Source organism: Lampetra planeri, chromosome 2, assembly GCF_965212315.1.
Source record: "Lampetra planeri chromosome 2, kcLamPlan1.2.h2, whole genome shotgun sequence".
NCBI lineage: Eukaryota > Metazoa > Chordata > Hyperoartia > Petromyzontiformes > Petromyzontidae > Lampetra > Lampetra planeri.
The window spans coordinates 29970766-29991991 of record NC_136108.1 but is presented as its reverse complement, the minus strand read 5'-3'; the positions used below and the strand labels follow the sequence as shown (position 1 = coordinate 29991991).

The window sequence follows — 21226 nt, the reverse complement described above, 5'->3', positions numbered from 1 at the left end:
CCACTTCACTGGCTAGGTGGTGTTGGTCTGAGATGCAGTGGGCCCTATGGTGTATGTTTTGATGAGGGAATTCTTCTGGGCCGGATGGTGGTGTGAATCAGGTTTTGGATAGGAATCTCTGGGTGGCTTTCCTGTGGACAGAGTATCCCAATGAGCCGTCAGGCCTCTTCTCAAACAGAACATCCAGGAATGGTAGCTTACCATCCTTCACCACTTCCATGGTGAATTTGATGGATGGGTGTATGGAATTGATGTGGTTGAGAAATTGGTTCAATGCTGGCAGGCCATGTAGCCAAATGACGAAAGTGTCATCTACGTATCTCTTCCACAAGGAAGGACGTAGGGTGGATGTCTGGATGGCATTTTTTTCAAATTTCTCCATGAAAACATTTGCTATCACTGGTGATACGGAGGAACCCATGGGGGTACCTTCAACTTTACTTCGTATTCCCGCTCACGACCAATATCAGTGACAAATATCGGAACCGGTTCTGGTCCCTCCCCTATGTCAAATCACAGATAAATGAGTACCTGGTGTAGTGTATAAACATCAGCGCTGGGGAGACAAAGGCGGCCGGGCGTGATTCTGACCACACTGCCCCCTCGCTATCAGCACTTTTCCCCAGCATCCTGTCCGTATTCCTTTGTATATGGAACACAAAATAACAACGGCATACGTGTGTTTGTGCGCGTGTGTCCCAGCTGCGCGTCACGGACGTGCTGTCGCGCCCCATACGCGGCACCGTCGTCATCCTGGAGAAGGCGCGCGAAGCCGCCAGCCGCCGCAGCGTGCTCAGCCAAGTCGCATTCACCGAGCAAGGGTACACCCTGCTGCCCCCTGCTGCCCCCTACTACCCCTGCTGTACCCTACTACCCATGCTATACCCTGCTAAGAAATGCACTCCTCTGCTCTACCCTGCTTCCCCCAAATAACCCCTGCTGCCCCTGTTTAAGCCCTGCTGTCCCTGCTGAGCCATTCTACCTCTGTTCTACCCTGATGTCTGCTGCTCTCCCCTGCTGCCCCCCTGCTTACCCCTCTTGCACCCGTTATTCACCGCTGCCCCAGATATACGGCAGCACCCGAGTGAATACTACCTTCACGTACTACCGCTCGTCTAAACTGCTGCTCTCTTTTGCCCCCGATACAAACTGCTGTCCTGAGAGTACATTGCTGCCCTCTATTGCCTCACCTGCTGTCCACACCCTGATGTACGCTGCTGTTGCCTACTGCCACCCCCCACGGATGGTCAAATGGATGGACGAACGGACAAACATATGAAGAGACAGATAGATGGACAGACTAACAGACGGTTGGACACGTAATAAATGAATGGACACACATCCACCCTGCTGCCGCCTAAAACTCGATGCCCCATGTAGCGCGAGACTGCCCCTCACTCGATGCCCTCCACTGCCATGCTGCTGCCCCACAGGGACGTGCATGAGTTCGACTTCCTGCAGGCAAACCCCAACAGCGGCTACTTCGACCTGAGCCTTGTTGTGGAGGGAGACGCTCGGCTGATTGGCAAGGAGACTGAGGTGAGGGGAGTTTCTCGTGTGGCCTCACGTCCCCTCAGTGTCCGTCTTGTTCGTCTGTCTGCACTTGTGTTTATCCGTGCATCTTTCCGTTCATTTGTCCTTCTGTGTGTTCATCCATCTGTATGTGTGTCCATTAATTTTGTCCGTTTGCCCATCCATCTATCCTTGTATCCATCTTGTCATCCATGTTGCGATATTTGTGTCAATTCGTCCATCCTTATTTGGCGTTCTGCCATCTACCCATCTGTGTGTCCATCTAATCATGCAGTTGTCCTTATGTCCATTCATCTGTTGAGTGGACATAAGAAATGTCCCATCCGTGCATTTCTCTGTCCATGCCTCCATAAGGTTAGAACAAAGGAGACGGACGGCGCATGCAGTATAGATGAGACAGAGTACAGACAGGAGACAATACAGATGAAACGTTACAGACAAGAACGACAGACGAACAATGCAAACATGGCAACAAAGAATCATTTCATTACTTGAACGGTGACCCAGAATTACGACGGTTAATGTGCGGGGTGAGAGCATAATGTTTTATCGATGCATTTGCATGCTACTTTGTTGGGTTTTTCCCATCGGGTTCTTGAGGTAGACGGCCACGTTAATGACCACGGATGTGGTTAAATCGTTATCCGTAAAAAAAAAAAGGAATTGCGTAGATACGCTCTGTAAATAAAATGAAAATAAATACAGACGGATGGACGGAGTCGCGCAAGCTTCCATGTATCGTGGAAGGCCTGCGCAGGTGTGGCCCTTGTTTGGAACGCACGCACATTCACACGCACATTCGCACGCACGCGCCAGCCGCACCTTATGATGTGTGGGGTCATTGGCCCTGACGGCGGCCACTTCAGCAGTCGCCCCACCGCTCTCCTCGCCTCTTTCACATTCCTGCCGACTGTTTCATTGCTTAATTGAGTGGTCTCTATGTGTCATTTATCAAATAAGTCTTTAAAGGTTAAGTGACATTATTTGAAGATTAAACAACACGGCCATGCTAGTCAGCTTGGGACATTTCTCCCCGCTGATGTTTGGATACATTTGGTTTTTGAGTCTTGGGTTTTCCCTCTTATTACCAAGAACCCTACTTATGCAGTGGTGTGACAATTCACCCCGACACGATTCAACCCAATTTTCACAATTCAATTTGCAAGTTAAATGAATAAGTAAAGTGCCCTTGTGGTCAATGAGTCAGTCTCTGCGGGGCCTTGGGAGGTGTATGCCCCTGGCATGGACAAATATGGCCGTTAAATTGACACAGAAGTACTTCTGTCCAGACATATTCCGGGGCCATCTCTAACACAGAGTGATGCACTGCTCTCTGTGAGCTTTGCAATGGAAATGTCTTTGCCTACCGTGCCAATTCGACGGCTCCACCGGAACATAATTGAGGGTGCCCGGGGGGGGGTGTTAAAGCAGCATAGAAAATCACTTTGATTCTCCGTTGTTTGCTCCGTGGTACACACTGTGTGAAAGGTGAAAGCACATTTGGTCCGGACGGCTGGCCGGCACTCCCTCTATTGCAACAGCGGACCATTATTTTTTTATTTTCTCGCCTCCTCGGTTGTCTTTTTTTTCGCTTTCCTCTGACTAATCTAATCGCCCCGCCGGCCGCACCACCGCCGCACCCTGCCATTTGCGTTGGCTGCCGGTGTTTGTCATTGCACGTGGTCGTACCCCGGCGGCGCTGCCGCCGCGATCCCCACTGTTACGTGCCATCTCTTAAAAACCAAAATATTTTTTATTTTCTACGTGACTTTACCGAAAGAACCAAGAAGATGAATCCCTGCAGTCACGAAAGCTTTAAATCGAAATATTTTTTATTTTGCCAGGTAAGACCCACTCGGCTGTATAGCTCTTTTTTTCAGAAGCGACCTGCCACAAATGATAGCCGAAGAGGAGTGGCTTATGTGGACATTTCCAGCAGCCAAGTACTCTAAACGCGTGTTTCTAAATGTGGAAGGAAAAACCGGAGGACCTTGAGAAAAATCCACATGACCACAGGGAAAACATGCAAACTCCAAATATACAGGCGTCGGGATCAAATCCACGACCTCCTGTATACTGGGCGAGGTAGTTAACATCTCACCAACGTGATGCCCCACCACGGTGGCTCATGCTCCTCCCGAGGAGCGTGAGCCGCTGGTGAGGTCCCCGAGTAAATACCACAGCTAATTCGGATTCCACTAAATAATGACCACCCCATTCACCTGTGTCGTCAATATGCAAGATCGTAATATTCGTGGGCTTTTGTGTGTCTGTGTGCGTTTTTCATCGGAGTCTGTTTGTTGTGTGTATCTTTGTGTGTGTTTGTCTTTCAGTGTGACTCAGTGCTTGTTGTATTGTGTATTTGTGCATCACGTTTGTCCTTGTATGTGTCATTGTTTGCATCTGAGTATTTCACGTGTATCTCTGTGTTTGTCGTGTGTGTCTGTGTGTCGTACATCTGCCTTTGTGGGGAGCGGTAGTTCAGTGGTCGGCGCGCTGCGCTACACACGTCCAGCCACCCAAGTTCGATTCCTGCTCACGGTCAACACTAGTGACGATTATCTTAACCTGTCATGGGCCTCCCCTAGATCGACTTGGCCTCAAATGCGTACCTGGTGTGGTGTGTAAACATCGCCACTCAGGAGACGAAGGTGGCCGGGCGTGGTGCTGGCCACCCACCCTCTCTTGTGCTGTATTGGCCTTCATAGGTGCTTGCTAACAGCACTTGCCCCAAAAGTCTGTTAAGGCGATAAGGGGGATCTTTTTGTTAATGTGTCTGTCTTTGTGTTTGTCCATGTGTATGTATTCAACTTGGTGGTTTCCTGTGACTTTATCACTTTTCGTGATACTTGATTTAGATGTCTTGAGCAACTGCACTGAAACCTAAGTTTACTTAATAGCACCTTAGTTTGATTGTCTGAGCCTCCGAAAATAACGTCTGGCTCTGCACACTTTTGCATGTCGATGTGATTGTCTACAGTATGTGTAAATTAATTTATGTATACAAACTAAAATGACAATACCTACAAAAACATCATAGTATTACCTACCGGACGTTGTGACATTACAGTATTCCCCACATGCTGTTGACTTGAGAATGGCAGGTGTGACTGATTACTCAAGATTATATTCAAATTGTGTCCACCGGTTCATGTCACGAGAACAAGAAATGACCACCCTCTTTTTGTGCCAGTGTTGTTGATCTTTGCTCTTACGTTGAATGTATTGCTTTGCGGGATCCACTTATTAGGCTGCTTTGACCAATTTGTGACCCAGGTCTCGCGTGAAGATTAGCTGTGTCATCTCGGTTGACATCCACCTGGCTTTAAATAGCGAATAATAAATATTAACAGAATTCGGCAAAATGTAACGAAAACTCTAATTGAATATGACATCTTTGGTGGGCGCCCGTTGGTGACCATGCTTTGATTTATCAACTCGCTTCGCTCAAAAGAACCCGGTTTAATCACGGGCAGCTGAAACCTGGATTCGAACACCAGGATCGGTGCATGGAGTTAGCCCCACGCAGCCCACACCCGGGTTCCGTCCTCTCTCCATCTTCTTTATGTTTTGTTTGCAGTTGAAAATCAAGTTCGCCACTGAGGTCGGCGTCGCCAACGTGGAAATCGCAATTGTGGACAAGGACCAGAGCATCACCACCAAGACGACGTCGTGAGTTGGACTAGCATCACCTCTTCTCTCCGCAAGAGCTGGGACCAATTTGTTTGAACGTTTTTTTTCTTCTTCAGAAAAAGCAGTCCCTAGAGTGAAACTGCATTTTACTCTTCTTTTTTCCACTCATCTGTGCCTTGATGCAACATGCAGCATCAGAATGCCGACTGTTGCATGAAACGGTCTCGGAAGGAATTTTAAGCCGTGAATGTGGTTCTTAAGGAGAACAATAATGAGGGTATCGTGCACAAACAATTGCATAACAACAACCACAACCACTTACATTTATATTACACACACACACTTCACACACTGTGCACGTCACACAATCACACTACGCACACATCAAACAACACATCACACACGTACACTACACATAGACTACACATACTAAAAATACAAAGATCCCCCGTATAGCCTTAACAGACTATTGAGGCAAATGCTGTTAGCAAGCTCCTATGAAGGCTGGCACAGCACACAAGGGGGTGGGTGGCCAGCACCATGCCCGGCCGCCTTTCTCTCCACAGCGACGATGTTTACACACCGCACCATATACTAATTTAAGGCTGAGTCGACGTAGAGGAGGCTCAGGACCGGTTCAGATAATTGCCACTGTTTATTGCTCGTGAGCGGGGATCAGACTCGGGTCCCCGAGTTCATGGCAGAGCATGCTAACCGCTGCACTCCCGCTCCCCAACGGCACACGCACACACGCGCAACACACACGCACCACACACACACTGAGCGCTAGGATGGAAATCGTGCTGTTTGCATAGCTGCGCGAGGCTGGGAGCACTGTTTGCCAATGTTTATCGGCAAAACATTCCAGAGAGGGAGGGAGGTGGATGAGAAAGCACCCCGATTTCATCCGGCCAAGTCATATCCCGTTTGAGGTTGCGTTTGCCCAGAGTAGAGTGCTCTTGTTTAAATTAAACCTTCAGAGCCTCCTCTCGAGTCTCCCCAAGCTGTGTTTGCTCTCCCCTTGTTTGTTAATGCAGAAGCCAAATAGCAGAAGGCCTCACTCTGTGGTCAGATCCTAATTTAGACATTCACACTTTGCCACGTAGACAGGTCCACACATTCGACGCACACACGGACACACGGGTTGCACTTGTACCATCGCTCCCATGCACGTTTGTACAATCGCTCCGCCAACGACGACAATCGCTATTCGCCACTCGCGCATACATCACATGGGGTGCACAATCAAGTCTTTTGCGTGCTCGTGTGGATGGAGAGCAGTGCCACAGTGGTTCGCACACTACACTGCAAATCCCAGTCATACCTGGCCGGGCCTAACATCAGTGGCCGGAGGGGTGTCTGTACCTATCCTGAGCCTCCACTAGGTTGTCTCAACCTTAATTTGTTACTGGAGCAGCATGCGGGGCAGGCAAAAGCATCAGGGCATCATTCAGACCTCTTCACCACTGCTTGTGTCATGCAGGCCTAAATATGGGCTCTCTGACAGCACTTTTGCTAATGGCCTATGAGGCTGTGAAGAGAGGATGTTTGTCTTCATGTCTGTGTGTGTGGCACGCAGTGGTTAGCGCACTGCGTTTCAGACCCGGGGACCCGAGTTCGATTCCGGCTCACGGACAACACGAGTGATGATTATCTGAACCGGTCTTGGGCCTCCCCTTTGTCGATTCAGCCTCAAATGAGTACCTGGTGCGATGAGTAAACATCGTCACTGGGTTTGCTGACCATCAACCCCATCGTGTGCCGTGCCAGTCTTCATAGGTGGTCGCTAAAAGCACTTGCTCCAAAAGTCTGCTGAGGCTATACGGGGGATCTCTGTCTTTATTGTCGCTTGCACAGTGTGGCGTACCCTCACAAGGCAACCACCACCTTCACAGCAGACGGACACCAGAATTTCGTGCTCACCTTCCAGCTCATCGACCTCCACTCTGGGGCTGACCTTTCCCCTCACCAGGTAAGACCTCCATCTCCTCTATCAGTCACAGTCAGATATGTCCCATTCACCAAACAATCATGAATATTAATTAAATATATGAATTTGAATGAAATATTCACATTTGCAGCTGTGTCAATCTACTGGTGGATGAAGGCCTCACCATGTCATGAATCATTAATGGACTCATTGAATGCCTAAATCCCTGACTATCTGAAATACTGACTAAGTAACAGAGTTCATGAGTTACTGGCTATCTGGATAACTGGATGAGCGGTTGACTAACTGATTGAATAACTGATTGAATTACTTGACTGGATGACTGAGTTAGTGAATAACTGAGTGACTGAGCAAATGAGTTGCTGACTAACTGACATATTGACCGAAGGAATTAGTGACTTAATGAGTGTCTGACTGACTGAATGACTAACTGATGACTCCCCCGTGCCCCCCCACACTCCCCCGTGGGCCGTGGCCCTCCCCCCAGGTGTTTGTGCGACTGCAGCACGAGCGCAGCGCGCAGGAGGTGCTCTTTGTGGCCGAGGCAGACGCGCGCCACGTCTACCGCTTCGAGCTGGACGTGCTAGAGCGTCGCGCCGAGCTCGCCTCCGTCGCGGGCGCGTACGCAGTGCACCTCCTTGTGGGCGACGCCGCCATCTACAACCCCGTGCACTGGCTGCTGGTGAGCTCGCAGTGCTGGGGGTTGAGGCCTGCTGACGACAACGATGATGATGATGTTGTGAGAATCTGACGACTTGTGTGTGCGTTTCAACTCCTCCAGTGTAATTGTTTGTCAGCCCTAATGGGTGCTTACTTAGCAGCACTTCCGTCAAAAGTCTAAAAGGGTCATCGTCGGATCCTAATATGCGTTTGAATGCATGTATGTGAATGAGTTTGAATGTTTTTGAGTGTGTGTTTGTCTATGAAAGTATATTAGCGTGTGTGAATTAATGTTTTTTTGGTAGTGTGGTGGTGCTATGAACCCGGCGATCCGAGTTCGATTCTCACTCACGGCTAACAACGGTAACAAATATCTGAACCAGTCCAGGACCCCCCCTAGGCTGATTCGGCCTCAAACGAGTACCTGCTGCGACGTGTAAACATCAAATCTAGAATTAAAGTGTAAACATCAGCACTGGTAAGACAAAGGTGGCGGGGCGTGGTACTGACCACCCACCCTTTTGTATGCTGTGCCGGCCTTCATAGGTGGTTTCTAACAGCACTTTCCATGTGTGTTCCAGGCGGACGTGCTGGTGAAATTCCCAGAAGAGGAAAGCCCTACAGTCGCCAAATCCCAGAGTCTCTTCATGCCCAAACCTGAGATCAATGTACAGCACCCAACATCATCCTCACATTCTCACTGCTCACTCTCGTTGCCCTCCCACACACCCTCATCACCCTCCTGGTTCTTACAGCCTCAACTCACAGCTTCAACATCCTAACTATGTCTTGCCAATACTAACTCACCAGTGTTAACCAGTGCTCTATGTAAACATTTTAATGAGTGCCTGGTTCGCAGCATAAACATCGACACTGGGGAGACCAAGGTGGCAGGGTGTGGTTTTCGGCCACCCAACCCCCTCATGTGCCTTGCCGGTCTAAATAGATACACGCTAACAACACTTTCCGGTCCAGTCTGTGACTAATGGATAACTGTGTCCTCTCTGTGTGCGTGTGCAGCATTTGTTCCGCGAGCCTGAAAAGCGGCCGTCCCTGGTCGTGTCAAACGCGTTCACGGCGCTCGTGCTGGCGCCGCTACTGCTGCTGCTCATCCTGGTACCTGGGCCCTGCCCTCCTCCCCTCTCTACTACCCTTCTCCTCTCTCTACTACCCTTCTCCTCTCTCCTGCCTTGTCTCCTCTCCTGCCCTCTCTGCTCTTCTGCCATCTCTCCTGCCCTCTGCTGTCTCCTGCACTCTCCTCTCTCCTGCCCTCGATTATCTCTCATCTTGCCGTCTTCTCTCTCCCTTCTCTTTATTTTTCCTGTTCAATCTCTCATCTTTCTCCCACCTCTCCCAACTCTTCTTCACTCACCCCTCTATTCCCCTCTCCAAAAAAACTATTCTTCTCTCCCCTCTCTCTCTCTCTCTCACCCCCGCTCAGCTGCATTTCTCACTTCTCCATTCTCAATCTATGCTCACGAAGACGTTTCATAAGTTGCACTGTGGTCGCTGATGCTAAGCTGTGTAGAGCAAGCAGCTTGCAATCAAAGTTTGCGAGTTCAATTCCTGGTTGGGGGGTTAACTTGGCCCATCATCCCTCTGGGGTTAATAAAAAATGACTACTACCTGGTTGGAAAGTCAATAGTGGTTATCCTCAGCCCCGTCATAGGAAGGAGTAATTGCCACCACTGGTTCAGGGCTGTAAACATGAGATGAGAATATTTGAGCAGGAAATCACTCGACTTTGAATCGGCAGTTTCTGCCTCCATGTCACTGCAGGACCTGGCTTTGGCGACGTATACATTAAACAATAACTCCTGCATACGTATGTGCTGCATATAACATGGCATGCGCTTACATAATACATGGCCGATGCATTTATGCATGGTGCGAGAAGCCACTCGCGTGAAATGCACACATTAGCGCTCCGATTGTATATAAACAAGTGCGTAAAGCAGTGGACCTCTGACTTTTATGGTCACTGTGTGCACACACTTGCACACAGTAAATATTGTGAGTAGTGTGTGGATAAAACATTATGTACCCAAATTGGCGTAGGTAAATTAAATACCGAAAACACATGTAACATCCCGTTAACAGAATTAATAATTATCGAAAGCAAAAACAGTCTTTGCATTTGGAAAAAAAACAGCTTTCAGCGTGAATATTTTAGAGTCCTTTGTGACTTGGTTTGCACATCAACCACGCTACGACTTGGGAACCTGATTTAATCTGAGATGGCTCCGTGGCACAGGTTATATGGCCATTATGAGCCTCAGAAAGTGGGGAGAGGTAGCTACATCATCCAGTTTTCTGGACTTATCTCAGCAGTGCTGACTAAAGGTAACTGCTTTGACTTAGCCATTGTGAGCTTCCTAAGCCACCTGGCCTAATGATACAGTGATAGTGATTGATAAAGCCTCCGGTATGCTTGTTCGTCTCTTGAGAGCTTAACATCGCATTTGAAAGGGCACCCTCAGTGGCAGCTGTCCCTGTGCGGCAACAAGGTGACTCGGTACCACTTGGTCATTGAATGGGCATTACCTTTCCAGATGATTGCTATGTGCTGATCCAAATGGAGTAATATATGGATGTTTTTAATTTGGCGAATTTGCACCCTGACACAGTCACACAATGGTCGTACTTTGTACATTAATTGGATTAATCCTTGCTCCTTAGGTGTGCATATGTCAGTGAGTGTTTGTGTGGATGTGTTCGTATGTCATCCTCAATGTGCACATGGCCTGGCACAAGCGTCATGGTGACGTCACCGCCACTTAGTGGCGAATGGCGGTTTTTGTTGTATGTCATCCTCCACATGTCAAAATCTGTGGGGAGCAGTCGTGTAACAGTTAGCGCGCTGTGCTACGACCCCAGCGACCCGGGTACGATTCCCGCTCACTGCCCACGCCAGTGACGGTTATCTGAACCAGTCCTGAGCCGCTCTCCTAAGTCCACTCAACCTCAAATGAGTTCGTTGTGCAGTGTATAAACATCACCATTGGGGAAAAAAAGGCGGCCGCGCATAGTGCTGCCCACCCACCCACTCTTGTGCCATGCCGGCCTTTCATAGGTGCTCGCCAACAGCACTTGCCCCAACAGTCTGTTAAGGCTATACGAGGAACCTTTGTCTCTGTCTTGCAGTGGGTAAAACTCGGAGCCAACATCTCCAACTTCACCTTCTCGCCCAGCACGTTGCTGTTCCACCTGGGCTATGCAGGTGAGCCGTGAGCAAGGGGGTTGTGGAGCAGATGGAGGAGTGCCCGAGCCTAGGCAACGTGCTCATGGCAGTGAAGAGCTTCGATTAAGTCAAGCTGCATTATATTTCCTTCGGCTGCGTATTGCTGTGTGGTTGCTGCCTGGCCTGTCTGTTCCACATGAAGCTCCAGGTCTTCTCGGCCACAATTATGGCCTCTCCTTCTTTACACGTGCAAAACGTGGATCCCTTGACAGGCTGACCTGCCTACAACCAGATTGGATTTTGTGAGGAGTGAACTCCTGAAAAGGCAAGGATATATAGCCTCTGTCATGTAGCCCGTAGGCCCAGCCACCACTTGCACAAGCAGCATCTCTTTTCTAGATTTTTGCCAGATATAGGGGGCTAAACGGGCATGGCACAGGCTTGAGAAGGGATATGCTGATTGGAATATATGCAGCTGAGTAAAGCTTGCAGTATGTATGTATGTTGAACTTCATTCGCACCGTACGTAGCCAGTCATGCTAATCGGAGGTGCGGGGGAAGGACAACAAACTAAACACACGAAAAAAGATCGGTCTCTGTGGAGGTGACTGGTAAAGGATGCTATTAGGAAATTGAAGGCAATTGCCCTTGAGTAACAAAGAAGGGCAGGTGAGCAAAGCTCACAAAAGCAAGCAGAGTGCTAAGCTGCAAAACCACAGCAAGTTGGTCCTGCTGTGAGCAAAGAAGATCCATCTGCCAGTCATGTCATTGGTTTAATCTGCAAAACATTGATCTGTCTCATGATCTGTCTGCAGCGAAGCTTCCACACTTCACGTGACGTCAAAGTGCACTTAGCCTAGCACAAGCGCCGTGGCGACAACATCAACACTTAGTGGCGAACAGCGGCTGTTGTTACATGTAGTGCCTGTGTGTATCTCTTGTGTGCGAGCAGGCATGCTGGTGCTTATGTTCGTGTTCTGGACGCAGCTGAATATGTTCCAGACGCTCAAGTATCTGCTTGTGCTCGGCATCATCACCTTCCTCGCCGGAAACCGCGTGCTCGCTCGCATGGCGGCTAAACGGTACGTACGCGCACACTGACGCCTACAATCGCACACTTGCATACATAAATACATACACACACACACTCGCATACATACATACGTACAAACACACAAAGCACTCACTCAAACAGACACAAAGAGCAAAGATACAGACGCGCACAAGGCACTCACTCACAGGGCAAAAAACAAAGTTCCTCCATATAGCCTTAATAAACTGTAGGAGCAAGTGCTGTTAGCGAGCACCACACCCAGCCGCCAGGTTTGTAGCGCTGCACGCTAACCACGACACGACTGCTCCCCACTCACAGGCCACTTACACACACACATACAAACACAATCACATGCACATCCAGGGCACTCACTCACAGGGGCAGATCGCTTATTTAGCTTGATTGGCGAGTACACCGTTAGCGACGATCTATTCAGGTCTGGTGGCACGAGAGGGGATGGTGTGGTCTGAACCACGAGCTTTGCCAGTGTTCATGTTTGCACACCACACTCGTGTAAGGTGGAGTCGACCTAGGGGGGAGGCCGGGACAGATGCGCATACTAACACGACTACTAATTACTGTGCCAGCCTTCATAATTGCTGACTAGCACTTTCACTTTGGTTATTCTTAAAAACCCTCGGGTCAAGTGCTGTGAATGAGCACCGATTTAACACAACGATACCGGCTTGGCACCTTTCTTCCGTACGTTGCCTTTCTTTGTCCTATTTCTCCGCGTGTTCTGATGTCCGTGTCTCTGTGTGTTCTGTGCTTTTCATCGCATTTTATTTGCCATCGATAAACACTCTTCTCCCACACCTGTATATCCTGTCACTTTTCATTTGTTTCACCACCTTCCCTCCCCCCCCGTCTCACCCACCTCCTGTCCCGTTTCCCCGGCAACTGTGAACCCCATCCTTGACACGTTCTTAATTTACTTGACTCGGGCCATCTCTCATCCAAGCATTTGACCACCGCCAACAACATCCTTGTACTCCAATTCATCTGCCACTTCCCTCCAACCATATTTTCCCTCTCTTCCCCCCACCTATTTCTTACTCTTCCCAACCTCCCTCTCCTTGTCCCTCTCTCCCGCCTCTCTCTCCCTCTGACCCATCTTCCTGTTCCTTTGCCCCCCTCTCCTTCTCCCTCTCCCAACCTCTCCCTCTCTTTACCGAACCCTGGGGCTCGACTGTCCCCTACTCTGGCTCCGGGGCCGATCCGCTCCAGGATTTCGCACGAGCACCTCAGCAGGATGGCGAGGTTTAGGTCCGCGTCGGGGACGGGAGGCGTGCGACTAAAGTGAGGCGAGGTTACCAGGCTGCTCGCAGTTGGGAGCCGCGTTTTGACTCGTTTTGAGTTTGTCATTTTATTTTATTTTCAATGGGGAAACATCGGTGTGAAATCCAGCGCTTTGGATGATGCAGGGGTTGGCGGATAATGGAGAGTGATCGTCACATTGACAAGATTCCCATTTTACAGACCTATAAGGTGGCTGCTAAATTGCAGTGCAGCAAGTAGGTTGAGCCAGGTGCAGAAGCTCATGCCTACAATCCAGCACTTTGGAGACGATAGTCGGTGGATCACTGACATGTAAAACTCTCAAACGCGCTGAGCTCTGAGGGCGCCAGGACATGGGTAGCGCAGTGAGTGGATTCTTGAATCCTTTCATGTTAACCTCTGAGTGGTATCCCCTAAAATGGGTGTGTGCGTTCTCCAGGCACTCCCAGTTCCTACTACATGCATTGCTAATCGGCAAGGAAATTGCAATCATCCTCAGCAGGACCCCTTTTGAAAACGTGTGTTGGATGCTCACTTGGTTTCATGAGTAAAGATTTATTCCAATAATTGTTATTTATACCGAGTAACCACCTGCTATGTATTCGAACTCTTTGTTTTTTTCGGTAAAGTCACGTAGGTAAAAAAATAAATGAAAACAACTTAATAAAATCACGACGTTTCGGGCACATCACAAGCGCCCTTCTTCAGGTGGGGACAACGTAGCGTGACTTTACCGAAAAAACCAAAGAGTATGAATCCTTGCAGTCACGAAAGCTTCAACTCTGTGTATTCTAAATCCAAGAAAAGTCATCATTTACAGCCCCTTGTAACTCCACTACAAGATGAATTGCATCCCGACACTTGGTCATGGGGGTTTTTTGACCATACTTCACCCAGATAAGTGCGGGTTGGTAAAGGCGAGTGGGGGCAGGGGGGGGAGAAACTCTCCAAGGACCGCAGTGTAGATATCTCTCCCTGTTGATGTTGCCAGTGGCTGAGAATCAAACTTAAATCGTTGGTTTCATAGCCACCTCCAACTACGCTCCCTAAACGCAGCACTCATTCTTAACATTGCTGTTAGGTTACTCGGTTTCGTCATAATGTATTATATTTCCTAGATGAAACTCAATACATTCGTCAAAAACACTGCCTGAAAAGGAAATATATAATAGGTGGCAATGGCCCTTCTTAATAGCACGTTTTTGTAATGTATTACATACATTAGATGTTTTCCCATAGAGAATTTGTAATATTGATTCCATGCGCATTTGAATTGACAAGGTGGGCGAACATGAATACGCAAAACTCTGTGCATGGGGATCGTGTGAGGCACTCGCGTTTGAGCAACTCTGTAAGTTGCGCATATCTAAGAGCAGGATTATGGGGGAGAAATCCCACAATCCTGTGCGTACTGGCTTCCAAGCCCCCATTCGCCCCCATTCGAGAGTACACGGTTTGTGTGTTGCATGTGTGCATGCCTGGCGGCTAAAATGCAGCAAATTGGCACAGTCATCTCAGTCGTTCAACCCATGGCACCTGGGTCTACTCCGTGACCTCCTGCCAGCAGTCAGCCTTCGACACTTCACATGGTCTCGGAGTGCACCTGGCCTGGCACAAACGCCTTGGTGACGTCACCGCCGCTTAGTGGCGAATGGCGGCTGTTGTATGTTAGCATGTGTACATGTGCGCGACGCGTGGTTCACGCATACACACGTGTGTGTGTGCGTGCGTGCAATGAACTTGCACGGGTAACACTCCCCTCCACCACAACCTCTGCTCCCCACTCCTCTCCCCTCCCCCACCCCACAGCAAATCGAAACTTCACTGACGGCTGCCGTGCTGTGACGAGCGACAACTCCCACGAGGATTAAACCGTGATCCGAAAAAGGGGATGATGGGAGTTGTGCATAAAGGATGGGGGGGGGGGTCTTTTTTGTTAGGGGAGGTGGAGGGAGGGCTGGGGCTGACAATCGGGTCATTGGGATCTGGGTTAGGGTCAGGCTATGGCGATGCTGGGATCGGTGTTGGGACAGAGGATTGAAGGCAGCATTGAGGCCAGCAGAAGACGGGAATTGCTGGGGTCACATGGCACGCCTCCGCATACACTCGATGTCTGCACACGTTCTCTGAACGAGCGGGATGCGAGTTTATCGAACGGTGAGGTGGGGATTTTGTGATTATTTTCACGGGAGGGACATCCGATCCCATACCAACGTCCGTGCCCTCATTAAGTGAACAGCGAAAAAATATTAATGAAGCATCACGCAAAAAATATCATTTCAGCAAAGTCGAAAAGACCTTTAATTTAATGAACTTTCTGGCTCTTTATCGCGCGATGGTGCAGCTGGATGGATGTTGGCTTTCACAAAATAAAATTGGAAAACTAAAGAAACGTGTTGTGAGCATCAATGTTGCCAGCGTGGAGCTGTGTGTGTGTGTTTTGTCTTGCAAGGCTACTTGTAAACCATTTTGTGTTCTTGGCTTGGGAATCTCACAGTCTCTTGTGGCTCTTATAACCAGTCGGTGTCAAGCGGTCATCACAGCCAATGCAATTAATACCACCACACCTTGCCAATTTCCATTAGATCCCCTAGTTGTAGTAAAGTCAACACCTGACCTTCAATGTCTGTTCTGGCAGTCTCATCACCACCACCAGTCAGTACTTCCTTCAATAGCCAGCCCTAGTCTCAGCACCATCATCTGACTTGAGTTCTTACCCTTGGTCACTGACCACTGAGTCTCACCCCAATGCCCGTCTCCATGTCCTGTCCTCATCCATCCACGTCAGAATCAGCATCTTTATTTTAACTGGAGGAATCCGATGAGCTATGAAGCTCTTTTTCACATGTCCAGGAGGCTATGTGCCCCACTCATCACAATATCCGATTCCCCGTTGACATCTACAACACTTGACAAAGCTCCTCAGTCGCTCACAAACTATACAAATTGGTATCACATTTAAACATTAAATCAGGTTTAATGAAATTACACTTGAGGGAATGCTCTGAAGTTTTTTTCGAGTGTTTATTTCATCACCACCAATAATCCGCCTTTAGGTCTCGCTCTTGTTTACAATTGACACGTCCTTCAAGCGTTTAGTTTCTAATGTAAACGGACGAAATGTGAATGACACCAACACCAGCTTGTGAAATTTGCGACGTCCACTTAAAGCCTTGCCTTTCCACAAGCCATTTAACTTAATTCAATTAATTGTAACCACTTTTTAAGTTGTCTGGTGTCACCCGATTTAACAATGGCCAGCATCACTGCCATACATGCTTGTATTTTTTTAAACACATGTGCTTTATAAACTCCGTCGATCGGTAAAATTCAGATCAGGGGAATGTTTTTCAGAAGATGACGCCACAGAATGATGACGTCACTTCAACAATCCTCTCGCCCGACACTGGAGATTTTTGTCCGGGTCCTCTGGTTTCTCCCTCCACATTTAGAATTATCGTGCGTTTAGAGTATTTGACTGCTATAAATGTCCACGTGATGAGCCGCTTTGTTGAGCTATCATTTGTGGCCAGGAAAAATAGCGACATAGCTAAGTGGGCCTCACCTGGTCAAATAAATAAAAAATAGTTTAGTTTATAGACGTCAACCCACTGATTTACTACTTCAATGCCCCACGGGTTGGTTGCAGATTGTTTGGCTGCCATCATTGGAGTTGGTAAAACTCCACGAAAGATTTCTCGAAGGTCTCACTTCGACCAGCCGATGTCATCGTCCAGCAACCTTCCCGAGAGCCACCGCTCGTTGTAGACCGTGAGGCCACCGTGAGGCCACGGTCTACAATCCGCTCGGGTTTCTGTACGAGCAGACGCACACCGACAACGCGTTCTATAAACGTACACCTATGGTGTGACGACATCAATATCAACGAAAACATTTAATAAATAAGATGATTTACGCAGCCCACTAGCAGAGGAGCATGCTGGGGAGGGGGGGGGCGAGCTGGCATTCAGTACTGAAGGGGGGTCATGAACTCTTGGTCCAAGCGAGCGTCCTCAAAGTATTGCCTTTGAGGTTGGGGTCTGGATCGAGGTCGTTGCTGGGGGGACTTGGAGCGGCCTGTATGGTGGGGCCACCCGTCCTGCTGCTGCTGCTGCTCATCACCGCCGTCGCTGTTGTCCTCCTCGCCGTTGACCCAGAAGCCACGCGCCTCCCGTCTGAGCGGTACCCGTCGCTGGCTGCCATCATCTGCGACCTCGTCCCTGGTGGTTGGTGATGGTGGTGGTAGTGCTGCGGTTAGCGCGCTGCGCGACGAACCTGGCGACCCAAAATCAATTCCAGCTCATGGTCAACAGCAATGCCTCACCGAGGTCGATTCAGCCTCAAAATGAGTTCTTCGTGCGGTGTGTAAACATCGCCACTAGGGATACAAAGGCGGTCGTGCGTGGTACTGGCGACCCACCGCCTTGTGTGCCATTGCGGCCTTCATAGGTGCTCGCTAACAGCACTTGCCCCAACAGTGTGTTAAGGCTATACGGGGGATCTTTGTCTTTGTGTGTACAGGTGAGTGTGTGTAATGGTGTGTGTCAGGTCAGTGAGTGTGTGTACAGGTGACTGTACAGGTGAGTGTGTACAGGTGAGTGTACAGGTGAGTGTGTAAAGGCGAGTGAGTGTACAGGTGAGTGTACAGGTGAGTGTACAGGTGAGTGTACAGGTGAGTGCGCACCTGCGAGCCCCAGTGAGGAGGGCGCGGAGCGCATGTCTCGCCGCTTCCTCCCCCAGCAGCTTGCTGTAGCGATGCGTGAAGAAGCCGTCCACGTGTCGCGCAGAGCTGCGGCAGGGCAAGGGGGGAGGGGGACGCATGACAACTCAGTGACTCACCCACCCACCCAGGTGCTCACCCACTCACCCAGGTGCTCACCTACCCAGGTGCTCACCCACCAAGGCGCTCACCCACTCACCCCGGTGCTCACCCACCGACCCAGGTGCTCACCCACTCACCCAGGTGCTCACCCACCAAGGCGCTCACCCACTCAGGTGCTCACCCACTCACCCCGGTGCTCACCCACCCACCCAGGTGCTCACCCACCCACACAGGTGCTCACCCACTCACCCAGGTGCTCACCCACCAAGGCGTTCACCCACTCACCCAGGTAGTCACCCACCCAGGTGCTCACCCACCTAGGCGCTCACCCACCCACCCAGGTGCTCACCTACCCAGGTGCTCACCTACCCAGGTGCTTACCCACAAACTCAGGTGCTCACACACTCACTCACTCAGGTGCTCACCCATCCAGATGCCCACTCACCCACCCAGGTGCTCACCCACTCACTCAGGTGCTCACCCTCCCACCCAGGTGCTCACCCACTCAAGTGCTCACTCACTCATTCAGGTGCTCACCCACCCAGATGCCCACTCACCCACCCACTCACCCAGGTGCTCGCTCACTTACTCACCTAGGCGTTCACATGCCGACCTATATGGTACCTGCCGAGGTGCCTACCCCATCGAGACAAATGCTGACTCACCTGGGCAGATAGAGTTCTAGTCCCACTCGAGCCCGAATCCCAAACACAAGCCAGTCTTGGTCGCGGGGACTCACATACGAGGTGGTGGGACTCTTCCCCGGAGGTCGTGGGTTCGATCGCGGGACACGGTGTTGATTCCGACGATCCCGCGTCTGTACCGGTCGGGCCCGGGGAGGGAGAGGCGAGGGAGTCGACCTCTGAGAGCGTAGAGGGCCCCTGTAAGGAGACATCAACAGATCGAGAGCTCGTGAAGGGTTTGACTAATTGTTGATGTTGTTACGTGACGACTTGAACTCTCATTAATTCATCATCATAACAAGCATCGCTAGTACGATCATCAACACTGGCGCCGCTATCATAATCACAAGAATCAGAAGTGTCTTCTTGGTTCTTTCGGTAAACTCACGTAGAATGGAAATAATAAAAAAAAACATAATAAAAAAAATATTTCCATTCTACGTGACTTTACCGACAGAACCAAGAAGATGAATCCCTGCAGTCACGAAAGCCTTAAATCGAAATCAGAAGTGTATTTGGGGCCGTCCATAAATGACGTCACGCACCTGGGGGGGGAGGTCAGACATTTGTGACGATGTGACGATGTGTGACGAGGGGGGGGGGGGTTGAGAAATGTAACGTCACATCAAAATGCGCAACTTTAAATAAATATTAACACGTTCTACTTAATTAAATATACTTTTTAATACATGTTTTCTCCAACATCAGAGTGCAGCGCCACATTAAATACGCACTACAATGACAATAGTTTAAAGCGATTTGAAGCATGTTTTATTTGGGGGGGGGCAGAGCTTTGTGACTTAATATCTGAGGGGGGGGTCTGACTTTTTGTGACGCCGTGTGACGAGGGGGGCGGATTCAAAAATCGTCCAAAATCGCGTGACGTCATTTATGGACGGCCCCTTTCCCGAGTAAAGCCCGTTGAGCCATGAAGCTCTTTGTCAAGGGCGACTCGGCAGCAGAGCACCCGTGCCAGTATTTTCATCGGTCAATAGCGATCATCACTTCACCACTATCACCATCCTCATTAATACTGATGTTTTTATATCGCCTCCAAACCTTCCCTCCTCTCCCTCTAACTCTATCCACGTGTCTCGTCTCCCTCTCTCCATCTCGCTCGATATATTTCTATATATTCTCTCTCTTCTCTCTCTTCTCCCCCTTTCCTCTTCTCCCTCGCTTCGTTGAGCTACCATTTGTGGCCAGGCCGCTTCTGACAAAAATAGCTATCTAGTTCAGTGGGCCTTACCCAGTAAAATAAAAGATAGTTAAGTGTATCTTTCCCCTCTCTCCAAGTGTATCTCTCTCCTGTCTATCCATCTCCCACTTTCACTCTCGATGTCTTGCCTGCCTTCCCCTCCCCCTCTCTACAAACGTCTCTTCCCCCCAACCCCCACCCCTCTCGTCCCCCCCCACCCCCCCGGCCCTCACCTGCCGTGTCCTCCTCCCCCCAGACGAGAGGGAGGCGTAGGAGGTCCCCCGCCTTGGGGACCCCTGCCCGAGGCGGGAGGAATGGGGACGCACGCGGTTGAGCCGGGAGCGAGGCAGCCCCTCTGAGACCCACCATCAGCAGCATTATCATCATCAGCATCGCTTCCCCGCAGCGTGCGCCGCGCCTCTCCTGCATGGCCTGAAGCTGCGATTCGCAGGGGACGCACGCGGGCTCTGAGAAACACGCGGCCGTGCGTGCGAAACGATGGGGAAGTTGACGACAATGATGATGTTTGTTGTGTGCACGGTGGTTATAATGCGGTCAACGTGCGTGTGCGAGGGATGATGTTCATGTGCACGCATGTGGGTGACGATGATGATATAAGGATGCGTGTACGACTGATAATTATGATATAGGTATGTGTTATCGCCATCATCGGCCGTACTGTGTAGCATAGCGCTGGGTACAGGGTTGAAAGTGCGAGGAAAGGTTACAAAGCAAACAGAGCACATTTTCCAAACCTGCAAACGACCTATGTATGTGTACATGAAGATAGTGATGTTCGGATGATAATGCTGATACTGATTGGAACAATGCTCATCATTTATCCAGGAAGAGCCTCACTGTGTCAAGACTCCTTTTAAGGAGGGTCCTGCATTGGATTGTTTGGCCAATGCAATGGATGATTGGCACGTGGGAGGAAAAGCGAAGATCACTGCCATCGACTGGCCACCTCGCAAGCTCTGGTGGTCACCCGTACTAGTACTAGCCAGGTTCAAACCTGCTTAGCTTCCGCGATCTGACGAGGTCGTGTGCATTCAAGTTCATTGGGTCGTAGTTTATGACACTTGTGTCTTTATATTACAATCATCATACTTCCCACCTGGAACGCCCCGCCGCAAGTTGTGGCTCACTCTCTAAGACAATGACTCAGAGGCACGAGGAGGAACCACGGACAAGCAGGAAGGCGGCAGCCACGCGGTCAGCCGGCGCCAACAA

At 49.8% G+C, this 21226-nt stretch overlaps 2 protein-coding genes across 2 annotated transcripts in view; one reads left to right on the top strand and one right to left on the bottom strand.

Annotated features, from left to right (window-relative positions):
• The window catches only part of RPN2 (ribophorin II), a 28206-nt gene extending 12524 nt beyond the window's left edge, over nt 1-15682 (top strand). Inside the window, exons 8-17 of the mRNA XM_078612397.1 lie at nt 703-821; nt 1434-1539; nt 5114-5205; nt 7024-7138; nt 7605-7799; nt 8359-8445; nt 8798-8893; nt 10922-10997; nt 11911-12040; nt 15100-15682. Coding sequence (XP_078468523.1) covers nt 703-821; nt 1434-1539; nt 5114-5205; nt 7024-7138; nt 7605-7799; nt 8359-8445; nt 8798-8893; nt 10922-10997; nt 11911-12040; nt 15100-15118 — 1035 coding nt within the window. The 3' untranslated portion in view covers nt 15119-15682. The remainder of the gene's footprint in view (nt 1-702; nt 822-1433; nt 1540-5113; nt 5206-7023; nt 7139-7604; nt 7800-8358; nt 8446-8797; nt 8894-10921; nt 10998-11910; nt 12041-15099) is intronic.
• A 1512-nt stretch (nt 15683-17194) lies between these two features.
• On the bottom strand, nt 17195-20351 carry LOC144731371 (uncharacterized). The gene is made up of 4 exons (XM_078612398.1): nt 20227-20351; nt 18852-18993; nt 17975-18079; nt 17195-17565 (listed from the first exon to the last, which is right to left on the bottom strand). Exons 3-4 carry the CDS (start codon nt 18006-18008, stop codon nt 17258-17260), a joined length of 342 nt encoding a protein of 113 aa, XP_078468524.1. The 5' UTR covers nt 18009-18079; nt 18852-18993; nt 20227-20351; the 3' UTR covers nt 17195-17257.
• Between the last annotated feature and the right edge of the window lie 875 nt (nt 20352-21226).